Below are 25228 nucleotides of genomic sequence, written 5' to 3' on the forward strand. Positions count from 1 at the left end.
TGGATTAGACTATGAAATCCAAGATAATCATACACTAATACTTACCTTTGTCTTCAAAAAGCATCTTATTCTAATTATGACGAATACAAAAAAGTAATACCATGTAATAAAAAAAATTATAAAATACATATAGTCACTAATTGGACACTAATACTAGGAAATAAAATAAATAAATAAAAGTTTATTGGATCAGTATTGTAGTGAGTATGTTTCTGCCATGTTATATAATATTGCGACATAACAATATATAGAACAATACTTTTAACATTAACTGATGCAGTGCAGATATATTTTTTTCTTGTATGAGTTGACCACTACAGAGTCCTGAGCTTATCCATATTGTAAGTCTTTAGGAAGTGTTGGAGACAACTTCATGGAGTGGTTTGACTCTCCCATTGTCATCACAAGATCTCAGGCAAAATTTAATTAACAAGACTTGATGGAAATAAGTGTTGGGATATTGCATTACATTGTCATAACAAATGCACAATATAATCTAAGCTTAAGACAGTCCAATGAAATACTAAAGTTAGAAACTTTATTTTATTTTATTTTATTTTTATTTTTTTACTTGGACAGGCAGTTCTCCAGCACATCCCAAAGGCTTTCTATGGGGTTGAGGTCAGTACTCTGTGGTGGCCAATCTCTCACAGATTGAGCCTGGTGAATCTTGGCACTGTCATCCTGGGAAATGGACATGGGTATGTTTTCCAAACTACACACTGCAAGAAACCTAGTAATTACTGGAAAAATGATTCATTTTTTAAATCTTACAAAGGCTATTTGTTGTTTGAATCCATATAGAGAAATATTTTATTTATTTTTATTTTATTTTATTTTATTTATTTTATTTGGCCAGGCAGTTTATATCTATAGAGCTATATTCTTGATGTTCCTCACACTGTAATGTTTTCAATATATCTTGCTTGCTCATCTGGTTCAATAGAACCTGAATTATTACTATTGCTCATCATTTTCTAAGGTGCCTTAAAACCTGTTAACTGTCACCCGTCCACTCTGTGGGACTCCTACCTTTACTTCACTATATTACAATTAAATCTAATCTAAACTTGACAAACTATATATCGTTGGAAAGGTCTAAGACTCCCAAATATATATTTTACCAATGTTGCTTGCTAAAAATTATGCAGGAAAACTAATCGATTAATTTATGACAAGAATGCAACCTCAAAATTCTAAATTATAACTGGAGTTTTGACCTTTGTTAAAAAAAGACTTCTTTGTTGCCTTTTTCTCTATCACATTTTAGAAATCATCAGAAGTTATATATCGACTGAAAACTTAAAATCTCAAAATTCATCCTTTAAAACCCATTTTAAAATCAGACATTGCATTACCATGTAAATGGTACATCAATATCATGTTACAAAATATTTTCATTCATGAATTATATATATAAAAAAAAAGTCAATGTTCAAAAATGTGAGTGACAGTTAAGGGGTTAATGAAGAACTGTGCTAACATTTTTGTGTGTTAGTCACCAACATGGCTGTGTGCTTAACCATTAGGAGTACAGTACTCCTCCAATGTTTGTTTCCTGTACTTCTCCACTCTTTCCTCTTTACTCTCATAGTTTACACAAAAACTTTTCCATTTGTGCTGGACATGAGTTGAGGGTAATGTTGAGCCTAACGAATGTGAAGCTGCCCAAACAAACATTAGGCATGATTCATTTTAATCATGGAAATTCTCATTTCCAGCCTCAGTGAAGATCATGGAAAAATTGAGAATGGTTTTCAAGCACACTGTCTTTTTCAAAGGCGCACGTTGATTACTCATGTTAAACAGTATATTCTAAAAGTTCCATCACACCCAGTTTGACTACATTCCCAGCCATGAATACTGTATGCATTATGAGGCATTAGTCATTGCGGCATTGTAGTCATGGTTACTAGGTTCAGAATTTTAAAACAGCAACTGTCTGTACGGGACACCCAGTGAGATCTCAATCGAGTTCATTGTTCAGATAAATCGGTGAGTCAATGAAGCAACAAGGGAGGGTTAAACTGTGGCTGCTGCTGGCAGCTGGAACGGAGGATTTGTGAGCAGTTAAACCATTCTGAGGGCCAAAGACTTAAACATTGGGTCTTTTTTATTCCAGATTGGTTGTTAAATAGATGGCAAAAAAGTGATTCTTGCTAATGTTGCTTGTTGGAGAAACCTATTCTAAGATACTAACAGCAAATGGGTAAATCATGATATAACTGCAGGTTATCATGTACGTTATCATGCACCATTCAATTAAAATTGAATGCTGCAACAGAACTTGTGATCATAGCACACATTTTTATTTTCATAGTACTCGTGATGTTAGTGATCTGTAACAGATTTGCAGAAAAATACCAATGGTCGCAACTTTGGCTAGCCAGAGCAAATCTGGACACAACATATGACCACAACTTTTGCACTCATCACTAACGTGTAATCCTGACTCAGCATATGCACTTTTTTATCCCCTAAAGCTTTGGATGAGCAGATTTGTTTGGTGCCAGCTTTTTTTTGTCTGTAGGCTGCAACACCACGGGAAGAATCTTAAAATGCTGAAGTTAAATTCAAAACAGATATACCCCTGAAAGTGGCCAGAGAGAGAAAAGGGAAAAGATTATGGTGAAAGGGGGACTTTAGAAATGTGTTTTGCACATGCTGTGCACAGCTGCCAACCATCTCTGAAAGTCCATTTCGTCTGATTTAGAGTCTTCCCACAGAAATGAAAGAGAAAGCGAGTTTGGAAATCAGCATAATCAGATGATAAGCTGCGATCTACATGAACATTCTGTCCTGACTCTGCTTACAGTCCTATAAGGTCATCCTATTAGGACAGCTGGTGCCTTTTTGAACCTCCGTCTCGGCTGAAAATCATTTAGATGTTTTGGTTGAGCATACGTGCTGCTATATGCCTAAAATGGTTTTGTGTCCATTTTAGGTGCATTAGAATCTAGTAGTTCCTTTAAGACTTAACTCCCTAACTGAGTTTGTGGTTTGTGTTGCTCTGGCTCAGCCTGTTTTTGGAACTAATCTGCAATCTGGGAATCATTTTTATTGATAGTCTGTGGGCCTTGTGTAAAACTACAGAAAACTAAAGCTCATGTTAAAGAAAAGGGGATTTAGATATTTGTTTTGTGAATATCAGAACATACAAAGCATCCAAAGAAAGAACAGATTATCTGCTTGTAAACAAAAACATTTATTCTAGTGCCATGCATTAATTTTTTTAACACTTTACTGTGTTTCATAAAAAAAATAAAGAAATAACATTTTGAACAAAAAGCTGAAAAAAGACTGTCAGGGTTTGGGGCTAACCACCTGCCTTTTGGGGTTGTCAATGTGTGTTTGGATGGTTTGACAGCTCACTGCGTCTACCTGTTTGATTTGAGTTTTCTTCGCCCTCCTTGTTTCTCCGTTGTTAACCTTAATTGTTCGCCACCCGTTCTCAATGCTCTTCTATTTTTTTCCCTTTATAATTACCTGTGTTTCTCTGTTTGTTGTCAGACGGTTGTAACTCTTACCAATACCTCGAGCTGGTCTGTGTACTCGCCATGTCTTGTCTTTAGGCCCCAGTGTCTTTTGCTGTTTTGCTCTGCCTCTTGTTCTCATGAATGCAGTACTCCTAGAAGATTCCAGCTCTCATTTATCTGGGTCTCGGCTGTCGAACGAGCTAAACTACGGAACGATACTCATCTGCCTTGTCTTATCTGCGTTCACTAAATGAATCCAGCCCGTTTCTCCTGACAAAGACTGAATTGGATTAAGAATGATAAACAAAAAATAGATGGAGTTGATCAACACCCCAAAGCTTAACTGTAATTATTACCTCTTCATCAGTCATTTTTCTTCCATAACGTTACAGGTTTGATGCTGTCATGTCAGATGATCTTGTTGCATGTGCTAGTATTTGGTGTTTTTCTTTTCTCTTCTTCACTTCACAGAAGATGTGTACTGGCATCCTCTACCATGTAATAATGAAAATACGGATTCTAGGAGTATAGCTCAAATATATTTCGAATTTTTGTAAGTATACTTAAATGTAATTTTAAGTGTATTTATATATATGAGGAGTACACAAAGCCCAATTCTGAGATGTACATTAAATGTTAACTAAAAGCATACTTTCCTATTTTAATTTTAAAAGAAGGATACTAATAGCACACCTGAATAAACTTTTTCGTAAGGGACTTGCTGAATGTGTAACTTTGTGACAAAGAAAAAAGGTTGATTTCAGAGCACACTGAAAGTAGAAGTAGTTCTTAGCTGGATGAACTCAGTGAATCTATTGGGGCAAGCCAACACTTCTTTGGTAATTAAGCTAGGTGTTTACAGATGTTTGGCAATGATTGCAACTGTTTACTTATCTTCACTGGCTCTAGCTGACCATATTAAGTAAGAACCAAAAACTTAATTCCACTTGGCTCTTTGTCAGTGCAGCAGCAGAATGCTACAATTATTATTTTTCGATTTTCCCTATAGAGTAAATATATTTTATAATATTATTATATTGGCATTTGCTACAAAATAATGTACACTGTCAATGCAATTGTGCATGTATCTTTATTGCATCCTCAAAAATCATCATGCAATATATATTGTATCAAAGCATACTTATTGCTGATTAAAGATTTGGACATATTTTAACATTTAAAGGAGCAGAGAAGAACTAACAATCTTGGAAGTAAAAGAAAGGCATTTGACTATCTGCATTTGATGTGGGAAAAACTTTACCAAAAGTATGTGCACAGACATGCTGGATCAAACTCAGAACGCATGCACAGACATATTGAGTCGCTGTATGTACTCATGCAAGAGATTTCTTATTCTCCTGTGCCTCACTCTGCTGTATATATTTTTTTAATAAAAATGGTGAAACGGCCCATAAAATTACACCATACATCACTCAAAGTTTCTTTTAGTTTTACTATTAGCAGGCTGGTTTGGGACTCAGCATCCTCCATGACTAAGCAGAGGAAACTCTGATCAGGTACAGTTTTGGGAAATCCACAGAACTCCACAAAATCCATCCAGTTACCCATGGAAACCCTTGGACAACAAATCAAACTTTTCTATGAAAAGATAAATTGTGGTTTGAACCAACCATTAAAATTGATACAATACAAGCATGTAAGTCAAGTAATATTTTCAACATTTAGATCAGTCCAGTGCACCAAAACCAGACACACACACACAATCACACAAAAAAACCCAAACCATTATGATTGAACTTTTAGTGCCATTTTGCTGTTTAAAAAAAGAAGAAGAAAAAATGCCTTTCTTTTCAATTGACTGAGTCTACATGCACAAAAGCACAAAAGCCTCTGAGACATGGGTTTACAATGAAGGTTTTAAAGCAATGTCTTTATTTTTTTTAATCAGATTATTATTACTGACTGCCTTATAATCATAATTGTTTTATTAAAAGAGTGTGGTCATACCTAGTACCTTTCTTAATTAGTTTATGAGCTTCAGTGGATTTCAAACTTAATTGTTTATTTATCTATTTTGTAAATGCCTCTCTTTGTTTTCTGGACTAAGGACAACATGTCGAAACAGTCATGTAGGCCTTTTATTCAAAAATTGCAAACAGGATTTTGGTTCTTTTTCTCAAGCATTAATAGCTCAGTATAACAGCTGGTCCTGGTGAACAGAGGACAGATGAAAACATTAAAAGGCCCTATAAGGCAACAGACTGTATTTTTCTCAAGATACTTCTTTAAATTCTACACAGTGGGAACATAGTTGATTCAAATGGGGAAACTTTTGTTCTGTCCCACAATCGTTAGGCTGCATCACTTCTCCATAATTTAAATGTGTGGTCTCTTTAACTTGACATTGATCGATTATAATTGCACACAGTTGAGCAGAATTTGTCAACACATCTCTTATTTGTGAAGTAATCGCTGCACTGAATCATGGGCATCAGTTGTTTGTTCGCTAGGATTCTTCCATATTTCAGAGCAAAGTGAGCTCTGCTAGTTAATTCAACAGTGAGATACAGCAACGGAAACAGGTGTTATCTGGTCTGAATTAAATGCATATTATAAGATTACTTTTCAGCTTAAAATCTGACCTCTCAGGACACCTCACTTTGATCCACCCGTCTTAGGTCAGCTTGTTCTGTGACAATTAGAAAATGATTTCATTGTGTGAAATGCCCAATAACTTGTTTTTCCATAGTTACACATGTAACATTTAAACATTATCTGAATGTGTTTTCTGATTGTTTTGCCATTGAAGCAGATGTAACTGATTTACATGTCTGTGTTTTTTCATAAACTGTGTAAAAAGTGCAAAAAATATGATCTTTATAATGCTTGATTCATCTCTTCAGAATTAGAAACAAATGTTTCCATCCAGACCCTTGTTTGTCACAGTCATCTAAGTCCAATCCAAAAATCTATTTTTTTTTTCAAATACTTCTACATTTATACTCCACACTTTTTATATACTAAAGAGTCTTGCAAAAAAGTACATATATTGTGTTTGGGATTATTCCTTCAGTTGGTAGCCAAGGATACAAGTTGAGTTAGAGGAGTGTAAGGAGAGATAAGAAAAAAATCTTTGGTCTGGTTTCTTACATCACCTTCTCAATAAGGAACAGCCATACCAAATACAGCCTTGGGTCTGTTTCTCATTTATGACTCTCTCTCTCGCTCACTTTTTTGCACTCTTTGTGCTTTTTCCTTCTTCTCTGTGCAGAGGAAAGTAGGAGGGGTGGATAAAATTGGATGGCTTTTCTCCAGGATTCTCTGAGTTGTGTGTTCTGTCACAGGCTGGAGTGAGTGGCACTGCTCCTCTGGAGAGCACACAGTCAGCTCAGCGGACGAGAGTCTCACAATTGAGCTCCAGCAAACGAGCTAATCAGCATCATTTCTGCCTGTCCCATCCAGAACAGTTCACAGAAAGGATATACCAGGAAGATAATGACATAAGAGTTGTCTTTTTGCAGTAATTTGAAATTCCATAGAACGTCTGTGGAATACAGCACTCTGAATTCTGTATTCCAGAGGTAAGTTGCTTTGTTATATATGAATCATTCAAATATGTCTTTATAAAAGGAGCATTTAAGTTCATAAGTGAGACTGTACAAGATGGTGTAGGTTTTAGTGTATTTGTATGCATGCATTCTAAAACTATGCCAACATCCATTTTTACTAAAATATGCTGTGTATGCACCCTTTTTGCCCTGTAAAGTTAAATTTGTCTGCATGACTTTTCCAATGCATACAATGTGTAGGTGGTTTTACTTCTTAATTATAGTTTTAATGTTAAGAATTCTATGGGTACACTAAATTCCGGAGTTTTGCGAGAAAGGGGATTTTTCCTGCACCACAGGAAGAGGCATTGCAGAAGAGGCAGAGCAGAGTGCTCTGATAAGTAAAGTACACGAGGAGGGGCTCTAAGGGTGTGTTAAGAGTGAAAAATTTTGTAGGAAAGTTTTGGAGAGCACTGTTACAGTATCATGTGTTTGTGATATGATCACATTTACCTTAATGATTATGTTATGTAAAAGTGTAAAATACACATTTTTCTAGAAGGATATATTGCACAATGACCATCTTTACTGTCTGTTTTGGTTGTTATGCTGATTTTGTTTTCTAACACACAAGGATGCGGATAATATTGATTATAAACTTATTTAAACAGACGCAGAGTGTTACTTTTCAACTATTATAGAGATTATTCAAGTCGCACCTTCTGCACAGCACTGCAAAGACAGGGTGATGTGAAACACTTTTTTCCACTGTCTTTGCCAGATAGACAGAGAATGCTGGGAGAGTTAGAGCTGAGGCATTAAACTTAAGTGAAGCAGAACCAGATGTGGAACCTTGAAAACACCAGAAAACCTAAATCTATTGCAGTACTTGCATATATATATATATATATATATATATATATATATATATATATATATATATATATATATATATATATGCAGACTCATGTAATTGTCACCACAAACATACGCAGAACTATAGGGTGCTGATATGCACCCTTTAGGGGAAGATAAGGTATGAAAGTTTGATTATACTGCCCCATGCAGTGACTATCTAAAGTAACGAGTGTGGGCGTTAGATTTCCTCTGTTGGGCATGGGTTGAGAAAGACTGTCTGGAAGAAGTAGTTATTCCAACTCAATCCACTAGAGGGCAATGAGACACCAGTAATACTCTTTTGGCGGTTAACGTTTTTTTGACTGAGCTTGGTTTTGGTACAAATATATGTTTTCAACAACATTATTGTTGCTTGTGCTTAAAAAAAAATATTGAATAAGTTGTCTATTCTCTACAACTTTACTGAATGAAGCAGCAAAACCATACTGAAAATAATTTAATTATTAATATAATCTAAAAGAGATTTCCATTATTTGAATGTGAGGGGAAATATTTTTTATATTTTTTTTATTTTTATGTTTTGACCTGGTTTTAATTATTATTATTATATTTGTTTCTTGATTACTATATGCAGTATGTGCATATCAGTAATTTTCTATTCACATGCCCAAGTTTTAAATTTTTGCTTTCAGTTTTTATTTCTCAGACACACCACTAGGTGGCATCTATATTGGATGATGGTTACAAATTCCTTTTGGTTTTCAACTCTCCAGCAAACTGGCTCCATTCTCACAGCACTACTTCTTATCATGATCAAATCAAATCTAAAAAAAAAAAAAAAACTAAACTAAATGTTTCTTGTTGAATATCTTGAAAATATCAATGTTAACAACACTTAATGTTAAATATAGAGAGTAGTACAAAAATGTTCAAATGGCAGGTTGCTTTTAAAATAAAGTAATTTAAACTATTTAAAGGCATATTTATTTGTATAATGAATATGTCAGGAATGTTTGATTTGGAATAAGACATGATTTTTCCTCAGGACAAATAAGGCTGTTCCTCACTGAGGACATGGCTTTGTTCACTTTACTTTGTTAAAATTTAAATATATAAATAAAAAAGAATATTTTTTTTAATTTATTTTAACTGTAAGAGCAAAAAAAAAAAAAAAATATATATCTATATCTATATATATATATAGATATAGATATATATATATATATTAATGCCTTTAAAAACCTTAAAAAAAAGTATTTTATATATATATATATATATATATATATATATATATATATATATAAATACAATTTTAAATCAGATTTGCATTTGTGGTCACATGGCAACAACTACCAAAACCTGTGACTCAGTGCGTCCAGCAACTCTGAGACTGATGTGATGGAAACATGTTATTTTCCTGTAGGCTTCCACTTTACAATAGAACCTTTCAGTGTGATTCTGAGCTCAAAAGGGAGGGGACATTCTGTGTTGAGGTAATTGTCTGTCTGCATGTTATGGCATTTTTGTTTGTGTCCAGTACTCTGATGCTTTTTTTCTAAGTGTGGTTTCTTAGTGGTTTTTACTGGCAAGTGAGGACAGTTGATGTGGGTAGAAAACCTTTTAAAATCCTGAAATCTGACAGCTGTGTGGATTTGGCTCATAGGGTGGAAACAGGTCACATAAATCTCACTGTGCTTCCAAAACTTTTCCTCTCCTCCTAAAAATACACGTAAGCAGACCAGAGGTATTTCAGAGGATGTTTATGTTATATTTTATGAGATAAGATGAGAACACAAACAACCCAGTAAGGGACTATATTTAGCATATTGATCATTTGACACCTATAATTTGAAAGCAAAACATTATCAGACTGTGCAAAGTTATCTCAGAACTGTGGATAAAAAAATCATGTGTGTTAGTGCCACTGAAATTGAGTAAGTTCTATCTGAAATAAAGGGGTGTTGTGCGAGAGTACCCATATACCTGTACTCTAGTATGCTGTACATTTTCCCAAGAACTTAAAAGCAGTTTTGTTGTCTTTTTCCAGCTGTCCAGCTTTTGTGGACAATGGGGAAGAGCCGGTTGTTACTGTATGCACTCTGGGGTGTCATGGTTTTTGGCCTGTTCCAAAAACTTGAAGCCCAGGATGGTAAGTTTAGTCCATCTTTTTTTTTTTTTTTTTGTCTCTTTACTCTTCTTTGAGATTTAAATGTCAAACTATATTCATCTTACTGTGCTATTTTCCCTTGACTGGGAAGAGAGTTTAATGTAAGTAAAGTTAAGTTTAATTATATCTACTTGTGCAACAGCAAGTAACAATAGGAGAAAGCAAAAGCAAGTAACAACAGGAGCATTTTCAGAAAACCCCCATCAGCGCTGGTCACTTGTGTTAAAACTTTGAAATCTCATATTCAAAACAGTGAAGAGAAATAAATGATTTCAATAACTACAAGCCATTCAGAGCAGTATGCTGTAGTTTGTTCAGAACTCCTAATGAACAATAGCAATTCAATTCAATGGATAACTTTTAAGTTTACACCACCAATTCTGAAAGGTTTTAAGAGCTACTGTCAGCATCGGGAACGACCACAGTCAGTTGCCCTATGGGTAATTCATGAAAAATTTAACTAGAAATAACCCAATTAACAATTCCCCTACTGTTAACATGACTAGTTTTATAACAGTCACTTTTTCTGCATGCTGCTGTTTTTAGTGCATTAGTGGAAATAGACGTGAAGTAATGAATTTTAGATGTAACAGAATTTCAAAACTATCAACTGTCTTTCTGTCTCTCTGCCATTATCCATTCACTTATTTATCCATCCATTCCTTTACTAAATTCATAAAAAAATGATTAATGAAGGTTAGATTCACTTCCATATTGGAGCCTAAATTCTTTAGATGTCATTTCACTGATTTATGTCTTAGAGATCATCAGTAGCTGATGATGGCTAACCACCCAGCACAGCTTATGTCTTGAGAGCTTAATGTCTGATTCTTATGTGTTTGTGTGTTGACTGTCTCCACTGTGTAACCATTTAAGTAAAAAAAAAAGTGTTTTTCCACAATTAAGACAGTGATGAATCCAAATGTTCTCATCTTTGAATTGTTTACTAAACAAAGGGTATATTTCACTAAATTTAAACATTAAAGACCCCATAAACTGAAGGTGAAAGGTTTGTGCCTTTTTCTGTCTTTGTAGGCTTGCCTTTAGCCATCAGTAGTATAGTGTGCTCCAAAATGATGACAAATTCCACTTTTAGCAGATCATTGTATGCATTTTATATTTACTAAATCATGTCTTTTGGAAAATAAAGCTAAAATGATTGATGGCTCATCCTATATTACAGACATGTCTAGAACATTATTGTCCCTCCCTTAATATCACCTTGCAGTCGATTATCATGGCTCATGTTTGTGACATAAAGCTTACTGACTATTTAAACAAACCTTTCAATATATCCTGGTCATAAATTTGGTTTTAGTACTGTTATCACAAGAAATAAAACTGTGATAGTGGAGCGATTTCATGGGGTCATTAACAATCAAATATGTGAAAAAAAATTTGACAGCTAAATTTTTTTATGAAGGTCCAAAGATGAGACAGAAGAGTCATGACTGGTGCTGTTATCACTGAATACTGTAACATGAGTCTGCATGGTCTGACTGAACACAAGAAGATGAAAAGATTCAATTGCCTTGCCCAAACACATGAACAGTACAGAATCTTTGTAATGTACACACAGTTACTCTAAATACACTGTAAACTTAATTCTACACTATTTAGAGCATAAAAATGAGAAAGTTACAGAGCATCTTACTTTGTTCAGCAGACATGCAGTATAATGTGTTTGTGTTGTGTTTTTATGATGGATTGTAATTATCCATGATTATGTTTTATGCTTGCACCCCTCCCCTTTCACTCTCCCTCTTTCCTTTTTTTAACCCACACATTTTGCATTATATTTTGTTTGTCTCTCTGTCCTCTCTCCACTTCACTTCAAAGCCCCTGAGCCAGCAGACCTTGTACTCTTAATTGACGGATCAGAGAGCGTTGGAGCTGCCAACTTCCCCCTCATCAGTGATTTGGCTGTCCGAGTGATTGAGGGGCTTGCCGTGGGCAGGGATGCAATCCGTGTAGCCCTTATGCTTTATGGTGCCGACCCTGACATTAAGTTCTATCTCAATAGCTTTGACAACAAAGAAAGTGTCCTCAGTGCTATCCGGGGGCTTGAGTACCCTGGCGGTTATAAGGCAAATCTGGGGGCCGCTTTGGAGGAGGTGGCAGACAGTCTATTGGGCCAAGATGCAGGAGGCAGGGCTGAGGAAGGGGTACCCCAGGTGCTGGTGGTCATCAGTGCCAGGGAGTCCACTGATGATGTCAGTGAGGGCGAGAGGGCCCTAAAGCAGGCCAATGTGTACACCTTTGGCATTGCTGTGGGTGATTCAGCTACTGCCGAGCTGGAAGCTATTGCTACAGACAAAAGCTTTGTTCTGTCTGCTCCTGATGTCAGAACAGTGGCAAGCGAGGGTGACCAGATACTGCAATACATTAATGGGGTTGCCCAGCGTTCCATTGTGGTTGAAAATGAGTTCCCAGAAGGTATGTAATTATCATATGTGGGGGATTCCACAGTGAAACTGAATAGTGGGAAATTCAACCAAATTTTTCAACCAAATATTTTCAGTATTTATTTTTCTGGTATTCTAGAGGCAACTCTTATACAACATATTTTAAGCTAGTAGTCTTTGGGACCCACTGTTCTGCACATTGAGTGTCTCCCTTATTTAAGACACTTGATTCAGTTCATCATCTCATCAGGTTGGAGCAGATAAGAAACATACAAACCGTGCAGAGTGGTGGGTCCCTAGGACCTGGATTAAAACCAATGCTGTAAAAAACATTTGCTGTTTGCCAATGAACCATACAAAAAAAGTTGTTCACTGCTATCATCATTGATTGTTCTCTCTAAAAGACAATATTTAGACATAATCAAGTGTAACACAGCTTTCAAGTGGAGAGAGATATCAAAATTTTTGTAAGTGTTTGTATGTTTATTCAGGATATTATTACATTTTGGTCACAACAAATGTCAATTTTGAAATGAATGATCACTTAATGCTAATTAATTTTCACTGCATTTATTATTTATTTATGCCATCTTTATGTCAAGTAAAATAATGTTGAAAGTTCAAACACTGTATTTGTAAAGCAACCTTCAAGCTAAACCTTAATTATTAATTTTAAATAATGATAAGAGCTAATTTAGTTTACTTGATTTTGGTTAGAATTTGCTGAAGGACTAAGCAGAATTCTTCTTTCCCTCTCCCCTTTTAGCTTTGGCTGTTGGGAAGAGAGATATTGTTTTCCTCATTGACAGTAGCATGGGTTCCATCCTTATCAATGCAGTGCGAGAATTCATCAAAAGGTTTATTGACACCATGCCGATTGGTTCTGATCAGGTGCAGGTCGGAGTGGCCATGTTTTCCACAACCCCAAGAATGGAAATCAACCTCAACTCTTTCAGTACAAAGGAATCACTAACTTCTGCCCTTGCAAAAATAAAACCCAGACCTTCGAATGAAGTCAACATTGGTGCTGCCTTGGATTTTGTGAGGACCAACATGCTCACAGCTGAGAGTGGGAGCCGCATTAAAGATCAAGTGCCACAGCTTGTGTTGCTCCTAACCAGTAAAAAATCCAAAGACAGTGTCCAACAACCAGCTGATGCCCTTCGTAACATGGGTGTTCTGACTTTGGCTGCAGGCTCCAAGGCTGCCGATAAGGACGAGCTCGGGCAAATAGCTTTTGATGAGAGTGTGGTTTTCATGCTGAAGGACTTTAGGGCAATGGTGCGCAACCCCAAAGTAATTATCTCCCCTCTCTCTACATTGTCTGGTATTGTTGTAACAGAGGATCCAACTGAAGGTAATTTTTAGAATTCTACAAACATACTCATTCAATTAGTATATATATAACAGATTGAACTGTTCATAAGTATTAGTTATATAGATAAATATTTAAATTAATAAGGTAAATATAGGTGACCACAGGGTCCAACCTAACCTTTTTGACATTCAGTGGTTTAGAAAATAATCTTTATTCATATTAATTTCACACCTTTCTTGCACAAATATGTCACTTTGTTTCATAATTACAGTGTATATGTCTTTCTTTATTTGCCCTCAAAAATGGAAGTGTAATGTGACAACGTGACTTGTAGGTGGGTGCATTGTAACATTTGAGGGACACATTGTAACATGACCACATGACAGCTTAAAATGTTATCTGATCTAATGAAAAAATATTACAGTATACAAGACAAACTAAACTATTTTGTTAATAAAATAAAATGATTAACTTTTTCAAATAGAATAATGAAATTTTTAAGAATTAAAAATATTCTAATTTTGGAGTTTGACAATGAATACATGGCAACCATGCTTGGGACAGCCCTGATCAGAAGACACAGCTATGCATTATAATTCAAAACATTGTGGGCAATTAGAAGAAGAAACACATTCAGTCATTCAGAAAAACACAGAGATGAACACAACCCTCCCCTCCCTCCACACACAGCTCAAACAGAACAGGAGACACATTATCAAGCCAAAATTATTTATTGAAATAATCATTTCTTGAACATTAATTGACTGTCAGTCTTTATTTACCTGTTTCTTGTTGTTTCTCATTAAAATTCATAAAAGTAAACAGTGTAAATTACATCGCAATACTTTAATAGAATAGCATAGTTCTAATAATATTTAGAATATTATCTGAGCAATTAGAATTTGCTAGTATCTGAATCATTAAAGAGGAATTAAATCTGATATGTAAAAGACTGGAGATCGTAATAATACCAGAGCTGTCTCATTTTAAATTAATGTGAAATGACAAATTTACTTCAGCCAGAAATGTACCTTTGCTATGGTAAAATAAATATTCAGTGATATCTTTAAAACCTGTTTGAATTTTGGCACATTTTTTCTCTATATAGTGTTAATATGACAGAATATCGTGAATTTGGTTATGCTAGCATGTGTGAAAATATTTAAACTGTGTTACATCTAACCCTGCATTAGTTAGTGCCCTGCACTCCTCTAGATAAATAAAATACTTTACAAAACCATGTATCTTTTCTTATGCAAATTTACCCATTGATACTGTCTTGTAGCACAAATTGAGGTTCTTGAACTTCATTTAAATGGTACTAAGATATCTAAAATTGTGGTTATATAAAATCTTCCAGGCACAGTGGATGTTACTACAGTCCACACCCAAAGAGTTGTCCGAGACATTGTCTTCTTGGTGGATGGATCTAACTATATTGGAAATAACCTGCAACCTGTGCTGAATTTCATTACCGAAGTGGTGAAAAGGCTAGACGTTCGACCTGAGCGAGTGCGTATTGGACTAATGCAGTTTGCTGAAACGCAGAAAACAGAGTTTTATCTGAACACTTACAACACCAAACAGGATGTGCTCTCTGCCATCGCTCGGCTGAGTTTGATGGGAGGACGTGCATTAAACACTGGTGCAGCCCTACAGTATGCCCTAGAAAACCACTTTCAGCCCTCCGTTGGGTCTCGTAAGAGAGAGAGGATCCAGCAGGTACTGGTTTTAATAACAGGAGGACCATCTGAAGATGAGGTCAAGAGGATTGCAGACAAAGTAGCTTTAGGAGGTGTTTTGACATTTGCTGTTGGAGCTGGCCAAGTGGAGGAACGTTTCCTGAAAACTGTCGCTTTTGTTGAAAATTTGGCATACTACAGAAGAAATTTTGTTGACTTGTCAAGTGTTGTTGGTGAAATTATGACACCACTTGTCACTGTTGAAGGGGAAACTACAGAACCAGGTGAGCTAAAGCACCTTTATATTAAAAAAAGTATATAAAATATATCACCATATATATATATATATATTGTATATAGTGTGACCAGAGAGGAAACTTCTATTTATATCAGTGGCTTAGATATCTGAGAAACCCACAAGTTTTGTTGAATAATATTTTATTCAGTTAATATTTTAAGATGTATATAATTGTGCATTAAACATACTGCATAACTGAAATGATGCAGCACCTCAGTTATCAGACTTTTATTTACAAATTGGTTAATGAAAGGTAAAAACATGCCAGTGAATAAATACTTTCTACCAGTGGGCACCAGTGACTAAAAAACAATTGTTTTGTGGTGATGAGTATCACTATAATGTACATGTCAAATTAGTCAACATAAAATATTTTTTGCACCACTTTTTTTTTTTTTTTTAAACCTGGATTTATTTTCGTTTGTCTTCAGAAATGTACAGTCTAACTTTTAAGTTGTACTGTATATATTTAAGCATTTGATTGTATTTATTTTATATTCTCTCTTTTTTAAAATCTTTCACAGATCTTGAACCACCAAGTCCCTCTGGAGGAGAAAGGGATGTTGCATTCTTAATTGATGGCTCTGATGATGTGAGAAGTGATTTTCCCTATATCCGTGACTTCATTTCCAAAGTTATTGAGCCTCTGGATATAGGCTTTAACAAAGTACGAGTTTCTGTGGTCCAGCATAGTGAGAGACCCAGTCCTAACTTCTACCTGAACACTTATCAATCCAAAGATGAGGTGCTGAGAGCTGTAAGTGGACTCAGTCTGGCAGGTGGAAGAAGTTTAAATACTGGAGTTGCCTTGACTTTCATGAAAAACACTATCTTGTCACCAGCAAATGGTGGTCGAGCCGGTGAAAATGTTCCTCAATTTCTGATAGTTTTGACTGGGGGGAGATCAAGAGACAGTGTCAAAGAACCTGCAGTTGCCCTAAAGACTGAGGGAGTTGTTCCTTTTGGTGTTGGAGTGAAAAATGCAGATCCTAAACAGATTGAGGCCATCTCTCACAATCCATCATTTGCTTTCAATGTAAAGGAATTCAGCCAGCTCCACACTGTTCATGAAAGGCTCAAGAACTATGTAAACCTTCCAAATCCAGAACTGAAGGATTTTCTAGAGAAAGGTAAGACAATTTTCCTTTTTTTGTTTCTGCGGTCTTCTGTATGCTTGCAAAAGCATTAGTGCATTAGTGGTTTATTTTTGGGTACCCTGCTATTCTGTGTTTCTTGTTTGTGTACTATTTTTGCTGATGCTGAAGATATTGTGTTCCTCTTGGATCATTCTGACACTATGAAAAGTGGAATTGGTGCAGTGTTTTATTTTGTTTATAGGCTTGTTGAGAAACTTAATGTGGAGGAGAGCAAATACAGAATTTCTGTGGCTCAGTAAAGTGACAATCCATTGGTTGATTTCTATCTTAAAACTTACACAACAAAGGTGTAGGTTCTAAATGCAACAATAGTCCTGAAACACAAAGGTGGACAAGCAGCTAACACTGGTGCTGGCCTCCAATGAGGCACCATGTCTTCAATTCTTTATCTGGGAGTGGATGACTTTATGGTGATAATAGGGGCTGCCATGGCCCTGAAAGATTAATTTCAGTTGCAATTAACACATTATATTGACTGATTTAATGGCCTTTCCTTTAATACCACCACAAAAAGTTTCTACACTAAAGCATTTCCAAAAAATAATTAGGAGAAATTCCAAAAACAAAAGTTATGGGTAAAAGTATCTGCTATATGCCTTAAATGTAATATAAATTGCCATATTTAGGTTGATATTCTAAAGCCCTATTCGGATGGGAAATAGTTTTCTAAACTACATCTGAGTTTCGATTTTTATCACATGACCGATTGTCATGTCCCAATTCGGATGGGACATGACATCTCCATGTTGGTTCCAGGGGTGGGAGAGTCTGTTTGGTAAATCTGGGTGTCACAGAGATCATGCAATCATTCGAATTGATTACAATTAGTATAATCACAGTTTTACTACAAATACCATGGTAAAGCTTTATGGCTACTAGTACAGCAAAACCATGTTAATGTGTTCTTACTGTAGTTTATCTATTTTTTATTTTATTTTTTTTAGTAAACCCATGTTCATTTTCAGAAAGGTATATTTGTAATTAGAACATTGTGTAATTGAGTGCAGAAATGAAAGTGAGTAATCTTACCTGAGGCTGATATTACAATAGCCAGTATTAACAGTTTATGTGATCTGGCTCTTGATTTTTATTATTGTTATTTTTTTATTTCTTTGCCAAGAGGCAAATATATCAAACATGCTTGTGGTAAAAGCATCTACGGTAATTCACTTTGGCCAAAACACTCTTGAAAAACGAGTTGTGGAAAACAAAATATCGCTCGCCAATCACAGACATTCGCATTCGGACGGGATTCATTTTCTTAGACAATTTTTGTGTTTGCTGAAAAACAGTAATTTGCACTGGAATTATTACAGAGGTTGTATGAGAAGAACACAAGTACATCTGTGAAACATTTCTGTAACAACCCCCTGCAAAACTAGTCCCTTCTGAATAGAGCTTAATTCTAGGGTAGAACTGAAAATTCCTTTTTCTTACATCTTTCTTCTTAAATATTTTCTTATATCTTCCATCTCTTTAGTTGACATCTTTTGCACATAAAGATGTTCGTTTCATGTGTTTTTGAACTATATTTCACTTGCAAGACCTTTTCTTATTCAACGCTATTCACATCCTGACCCACAAAATAAATTTTGAGGGTTCGATGTCACTGATATTCTTTGATTTACCATGCATTTTGAAACACTCTTGTACACTTTTAAGCTTTTGCTATTCAATTTTTACACTGAATGAGTCAGATGTATTCCAATATCCTTTTCTTTTTCTTTTCTTGGTAACTTGCCTGACACAGGAATTAACAAACGGGATATAGTTTTTCTCCTTGATGGCTCGGATGACGCCAAAAATGGACTTCTTGCCATCCGTGAGTTCATTCGGAGAATGGCAGAGGACCTTGACATTGACCAGGACATTGTTCGAGTTGCTGTAATACAGTACAGCGAAGATGCTTTGACTCATTTCCTACTTAATACTTACAGTAGTAAGAAAGCTGTAATTTATGCCATTAATGGCTTAAGAGCGAAAGGTGGAAGAAATCTAAATACTGGGGCAGCACTACAATATGTCAGGGACAATGTTTTCACTGCTGCTTCTGGAAGTAGACATCAGCTAGGAGTACCTCAGCTGTTGATTGTTATGACTGCTAGAGGGTCCATTGACGATGTGGCAGGTCCAGCTGAAGATCTTAAAAATATTGGAGTTCTGTCCTTTGCCATTGGAATAAAGAATGCTGTAGAGGCAGAGCTCCAAAGCATAGCATTTTCACCTAGATTTCATTTTAATCTTCCAGCCTTTGCTGAACTTTTAAATATACAGCCTGATATCCTCTCTTTTATCAAATCCAAAATGGGAATAGAACCCCCTACTATCATTGGTAAGAATAACAACACTTGACATTTTCCTCAAATTCAATCCTTTTCTTTTGACTTTGGGCATTTGAGAGTTTGGACATGAAACTTCACGAAAATATGCTTTCTTCACTAAACAGCTTGCTTTAACTATGAGGCCATTTATTGATTCATCTTTCTTAACGTATGTTAAAGAATGGCAATTAATGGCCTTGACCACTAAATATTTACCTGTTCTGTTCATCTTTTGCCTTGTCCATTAGAGAACTTCCATGGTTTCCCACTGGTTCTCTTAACCATGGAAGAGTCTTACTACTTGTGGAGATTCCCCTTCAGGTTAAAGCTCTTGTTTGAGCCAATGATTTCTCAATCATTGCTGGTATTTCAACTGGTATTTCAACTCCTTGTTTTTCCCCCTTTCTATTCTGGTTGCTTAATTGATCTTACTTATTCAATTGAGCTTGAAAATACACTAGTGATATTCCATCATACATTTTTCATTTTTCTTTGCTTCCGATATTGTCAGCATATTCTTAAAAAACACAAACATTGCAAAATGTAAATGTATTGTAAATGTGTCTGTAAATTGTTCATACAGATTTGAATTTGATTGTTACTACTATGAAAAAAACTACATGAAATAATGTGCTTTATGTATTAATTGTGTTAATAATGTTTTGTCTCACACTTTTATAAGTGTCTGTTTTACTAAAGACAATTTAATTTTCATCCCAGTTGAATTGGATGCAGCTCAAAGAGACATTGTCTTTATTCTGGATGGGTCTGATGACACCAGGGATACATTTAAACAAATGTGTCAGTTTGTTCAAAGAGTGGTGGACAAACTCAATATTGGGCCAAGCAAAGACAGAGTGTCTGTAGTTCAATACAGCAGAGAGCCACAGGTGCATTTTTACCTCAACACACATGCCACAAATCAAGACATTCTCAATTCAATTGAGAGTCTGAAACACCAGGGAGGAAGTCCCCTCAACACAGGAAGAGCCCTTGATTATACCAAAAAGAACATATTAATTGCCTCTTCTGGGAGCAGAATTCTAGAGGGGGCTCCTCAGGTGCTTGTGCTTGTGACTGGAGGAAGGTCTCATGATGATGTTAGAGCTCCAGCTGCTGCTCTGAAAAAGGATCAAATTGTAACATTCAGTATTGGCAATCAAAATGCAGATGTTATTCAACTCCAGGCAATTTCCTATACTCCTGGTCATACCCTTACTGTTCCTCAGTTTGATGACCTTCAAACTATTGAACAAAAACTTGTATCATATGTAAAAAGAGTTCCTCGTCAGCCCAGGAGGCTTCCACAAACTCCAACAGGTAAGGAAAAATTTTCTTTTTTTTTGGAATGTGGTTGATTTAAAGGAGTTATGAGCTAGTGACATAACTGTATATATTTATGCTCATTGCAACAGATGCTGGAAAGAGAGATGTTGTGTTTTTAATCGATGGCACTGATGAAACAAAGGAAAGTTTCTCAGGAATGCAGAAATTTATTCAGACCCTGGTTCAGAAACTGAATGTGGCACCAAATAAAGATCGTATCTCAGTGGTCCAGTACAGTGATGATGCAGCCTTTGATTTCCTTTTAAATACATATTCCTCATCAGGTGATGTTATAAATAATGTGAAACGTTTAATTCATAAAGGAGGAACGCATCGCCACACTGGGGCAGCCCTACAATATGTTAAGGACAACCTGTTTACTGCGGCTGCCGGAAGTAGACTTTTGGAGGGTGTGCCACAGGTTCTAATTCTTTTGAACTCTGGAAGGTCCAACGATGACATACGTGGTCCAGTCAAAGCTTTGAAAGACACTGGTGTTATTTCATTTAGTATTGGTACCACAAATGCAGATACGCTTGAGTTACAAACAATATCCCATCAGCCGAACTACTTTTTCATTTCTGATTTTGAGAGCATTCTTGATGTTCAAGAGAATATTTTAGAATTAATAAACAAGCTATCTTTCCAAAGGCTACCAACAATGACACCTCAAGTCTCTGGTAAGAGAATATTAATTAATTTCATTATGAATGTGTGCACACCAGCAACTGGCAGCAGTGTTCTATGTGTTATAGCACTTGATAGCATAAACAATGCTTTAGATTAGTCTCAACACATGATCTAGTGCTGTAGAATGTACTGTTAAAGTACTTTGTTATAGTTACATTATTCATTTCATTTCTTTTTACAGAATTTGTCAAAAGGGATGTTGCATTTCTTATTGATGGATCTGATGATTCTAAAATTGGTTTTGATGGAATTCGCAATTTTATCCAGAGGATAGTTGAGAGTCTAAATGTGGCGGAAGATCTTGATAGGGTGGCAGTTGTTCAGTACAGTCGGGATCCCACAGCTAATTTTTATCTCAGCTCATACTCAACCAAAAAAGAGGTACTTAATTCCATACGATCTATGAGGCACAAAAGTGGAAGGCCACTGAATACTGGAGCTGCTCTACTGTTTATTAAAGAAAATATTTTTACACAATCTTCTGGGAGCAGACGTCACGAGGGTGTACCTCAGTTACTGTACTTATTTAGTGGTGGTAGATCTGGTGATGATGTCAGAACCATTTCACAAGGTTTAAGAGAAAACAACATAAAAGTCATTACAATTGGCACAAGTAATTCTGATACACTTGAGTTACAGACAATGTCTACAACACCAGCATATTCTTTCTCTGTCCCTGACTTCACCTCCATCAGCAGCATTGTCCAAAGAGTTGCCTCTGTTTTGGCAAGTGGTGATGAAATTCCTGAGCAGTTTCCAACTCCTGGGGGTAAGAAATTTGATAAATTATGTCTTTGTTGAACATACTTTTTTGTTACATGAAGAAGAGACTTGCAGAAGCAGATAAAAAAGCCACTGAATCTTCTGTGTTTCTATAGAATTGTTTAAATACTGTTGCCTTTCCTTTATGGAAAATATTCCTTGTTTATTTATTGTAGGCCAGACTCTGGATGCAGGAAGAAATATTGTGTTTCTTATTGATGGATCAGATGATGCTAGTGATAGATTCACAGCTATACGAGATTTTGTGGCCAGTTTGGCAGAGAAATTTGATGTTGGTAAAGAAAAAGATCAAATTGCTGTTGTGCAGTTCAGTAATACTGCAGCAATAAGCTTTAATCTCAGTAGATACACATCCACTTCTGAGGTGGCAGATGCTGTGCGCAACCTCAAACCAAAAGGGGGAAGGCCACAATATATTGGCCAGGCTTTGCAGTTTGTTAGAGACAGTATTTTTACCCCTAGTGTTCGAAGTCAGCAAAAAGGCAGTGTTAGCCAAAATCTTGTGCTTGTGACTGGTGGCAGATCAAGAGATTCTCCTCGTGGACCAGCCAATGCACTAAAGAATATGGGAGTAGCCATTTTTGCCATTGGGTCAAGGCTGACTGATCCTATTGAAATGGAAGCCATTTCTTCGAAGAAAGATTATGCCTTTGCTGTTTCTGATTTTCATGATTTAAAAAATGTACACCAAATCCTCATAACAAAACTTATGGGTGGAAGACAAAAAGGAGACAGAGAAGTTGATGGTAAGAATAAAAAAATAATACTTTGTAAAGCTTTAGAAACATTTATAGATGTTCGATGAAGTTACATGTTGAGACTTTCAGTATATGCTGATCATTTCAATTTATATATTTTATTTATAATGGAAAGCTGAATTAAATATAAAGTTAAAAAGTATTTAATTGCAGGAAATAAAATTTGTATACATTTGTATTCTGTATACATTTATTTATATATAAAAATATTGTATTTGTCTCCTGCCATTGTATATTACTAATGAAACTAAGCATACTTACATAACAATAATTTAAAGGTGCATCTCTAATCCTGTAATTATTGCAATTCTAGGCACAGGATTTAAAAGGGATATTGCTTTTCTTTTGGATGGTTCGGACAGTACAAGAAGAGGATTTCCAGAAATACGTGATTTTCTGTACAATATTATCACAAATCTCAATGTGGGAATTAATAATGATAGAATCGCAATAATTCAATACAGCAATGTAGCTGTAGCAAATTTTTATTTGAATTCATTCTTAAGAAAGGAAGATGTATTGAATGCAGTAAAAGTGCTTAGCCATAAAGGTGGAAGGCCCTTAAACACAGGCTCAGCCCTTCTATATGTAAAGGAAAATATCTTTATAAGTGCCTCTGGAAGCAGGCACAAAGAAGGCATCCCTCAAATATTAATTCTCCTGACTAGTGGAAAATCAAAGGACAGCATTTCTGAAGCAGCCACTGCTTTAAAAAAAAGTGGGGCAATAATATATGGAATAGGAGGAAAGTACTCAGACTCTTATGAATTACATACACTTTCTTCTGAAAATAAAGTGATTTCATTGGTTGACTTCAGTGAATTACCAAAAATCCAGACACAGCTATTAGAAGCAATGAAAGCCTTTCCAAGTTACAACAAAAGTGAAACCATAGGTAAGTGTAATAATACTTCTGCTCAGTAGTCAGTAGTGAATAAAATACCTCTTTAATATTCAGAAATGTATTATGACAATTAGGTAAAAAAGGTGCTATTATGTAGGACTGCCCCCTAATAGTCGACTGACCATTACTCAACGAGAAGAAACTTAGTTGATCAAAATGTTATAAGTCGCAGGAAAAAAAAACTACAGAAAGTGGCGAAGTCAAGTAGTCCGTTCATTCAAAACGTTTGTTTACATTGATGCAAACATTTATTTAATTTGTCAACCTCAAATCTTGCTTATCATCTGAAACATGCAAGTAGTAGCACCATTACATGGTGTCTCTTTAACGTTAACCTAGAAAAATGTGTGCTATTGAAGTCTCTGTGCAGAGTGAGGAAGCTGAATAGTTGCACGCTCACTGCATGACAGTTCTGTCATGACAACTCTCTGAGAGATTAGGTAATGTACATGATAATGTTAATGTCAGAATAGATCTGCTACGCTGCTGCTGCTGCAGCAGAACAAGTACTGCTTGCTAATGCCAATGCATTCACAATATGCTGCTGTAAGCATGTAAGAAATATTGCTGCAGCAAATAAAACATACATGAAATAACCCCCCCCCCCACCACAAAGAAAAAGACATAGAAGAGACAATACAAGCCCAAACAAGAATAATTCACCCCCACAACAAGCAGATCTATCGCCATGTACTTCTGCTGTTTCAAAGAGCCAGGTGAACTGAATGTATTACTATCTATGTGTGCCTGAACTACCACGCCAACCAGCTTATCGTTAGTGGCCCATGACTATGCGAGCTTTGGCTACCATACAAACCAGATTAACACTAGTGGCCCATGACTACGTGAGCTTTGGCTACCATGCAAACCAGATTAACACTAGTGGCCTATGACTATGTGAGTCTTGGCTACCATGCTGATCAATTTAACAATATTGGTCTATGGCTATGTGAGCCTGGGCTACCACACCGACTGGCCTAATAACTCGCACTACATGTAATGTTTAATTAACAAATTTGTATACAGTGCAATCTGATAGATAAGACCCCAGCACCCACCTGAGCAAATATCATAATTTAGTAATTAGATAACTGCGGTTACCAGGGCCGTTGCTGGCCAAATGGGTACCCAAAGCAGGTTTGTATTGTTGTGCCCACCTTCCTCAAATATGATGATGGAAAAAAAAACACCTACTTTAGGGGTGAAAATAAAACTTAAATCAAATAAAAAAGTAAATGAATACATTTTATTATTTACAAATTACAATAGTAGCTCCTTAACATTTACCTATGACTATAACATAATTATGACCAGTGTTGGGCAAACTACTTGGAAAATGTAGTGAGCTAAGCTACCAGTTACTCTACAGTAAATGAAGCTTCACTACACTGAAGCTACCCCCCCTGGGAAATGTAGCAAGCTAAGCTACATCAACAGTAGCTTGCTACATCTAAGATTTACATTACATTTTTATGTTGAACACGTTTTAAGTCAATGCTATCTCAGTGCTCAAAACTGTCAGTCAAACAGATAGGCAGGTGTAATTGTTTAGTTTAATAGTTTTTTGTGTTCCTTA

General features: G+C 35.8%; 1 protein-coding gene across 2 annotated transcripts in view; it reads left to right on the forward strand.

Annotated features, from left to right (window-relative positions):
- Positions 1 to 6755: 6755 nt before the first annotated feature.
- Positions 6756 to 25228, forward strand: part of col6a3 (collagen, type VI, alpha 3) — a 137830-nt gene continuing 119357 nt past the window's right edge. Inside the window, exons 1-6 of one of the 2 annotated variants that reach the window (XM_052565966.1) lie at positions 6758 to 7018; positions 9891 to 9992; positions 11850 to 12446; positions 13182 to 13772; positions 15094 to 15699; positions 16238 to 16843. In XM_052565966.1, coding sequence (XP_052421926.1) covers positions 9911 to 9992; positions 11850 to 12446; positions 13182 to 13772; positions 15094 to 15699; positions 16238 to 16843 — 2482 coding nt within the window. In that variant the 5' untranslated portion in view covers positions 6758 to 7018; positions 9891 to 9910. Of the gene's footprint in view, positions 7019 to 9890; positions 9993 to 11849; positions 12447 to 13181; positions 13773 to 15093; positions 15700 to 16237; positions 16844 to 25228 lie in introns of both variants that reach the window. The other variant, XM_052565987.1, reaches the window with a different exon arrangement.

This window comes from Carassius gibelio, chromosome B9 (genome assembly GCF_023724105.1).
Source record: "Carassius gibelio isolate Cgi1373 ecotype wild population from Czech Republic chromosome B9, carGib1.2-hapl.c, whole genome shotgun sequence".
NCBI lineage: Eukaryota > Metazoa > Chordata > Actinopteri > Cypriniformes > Cyprinidae > Carassius > Carassius gibelio.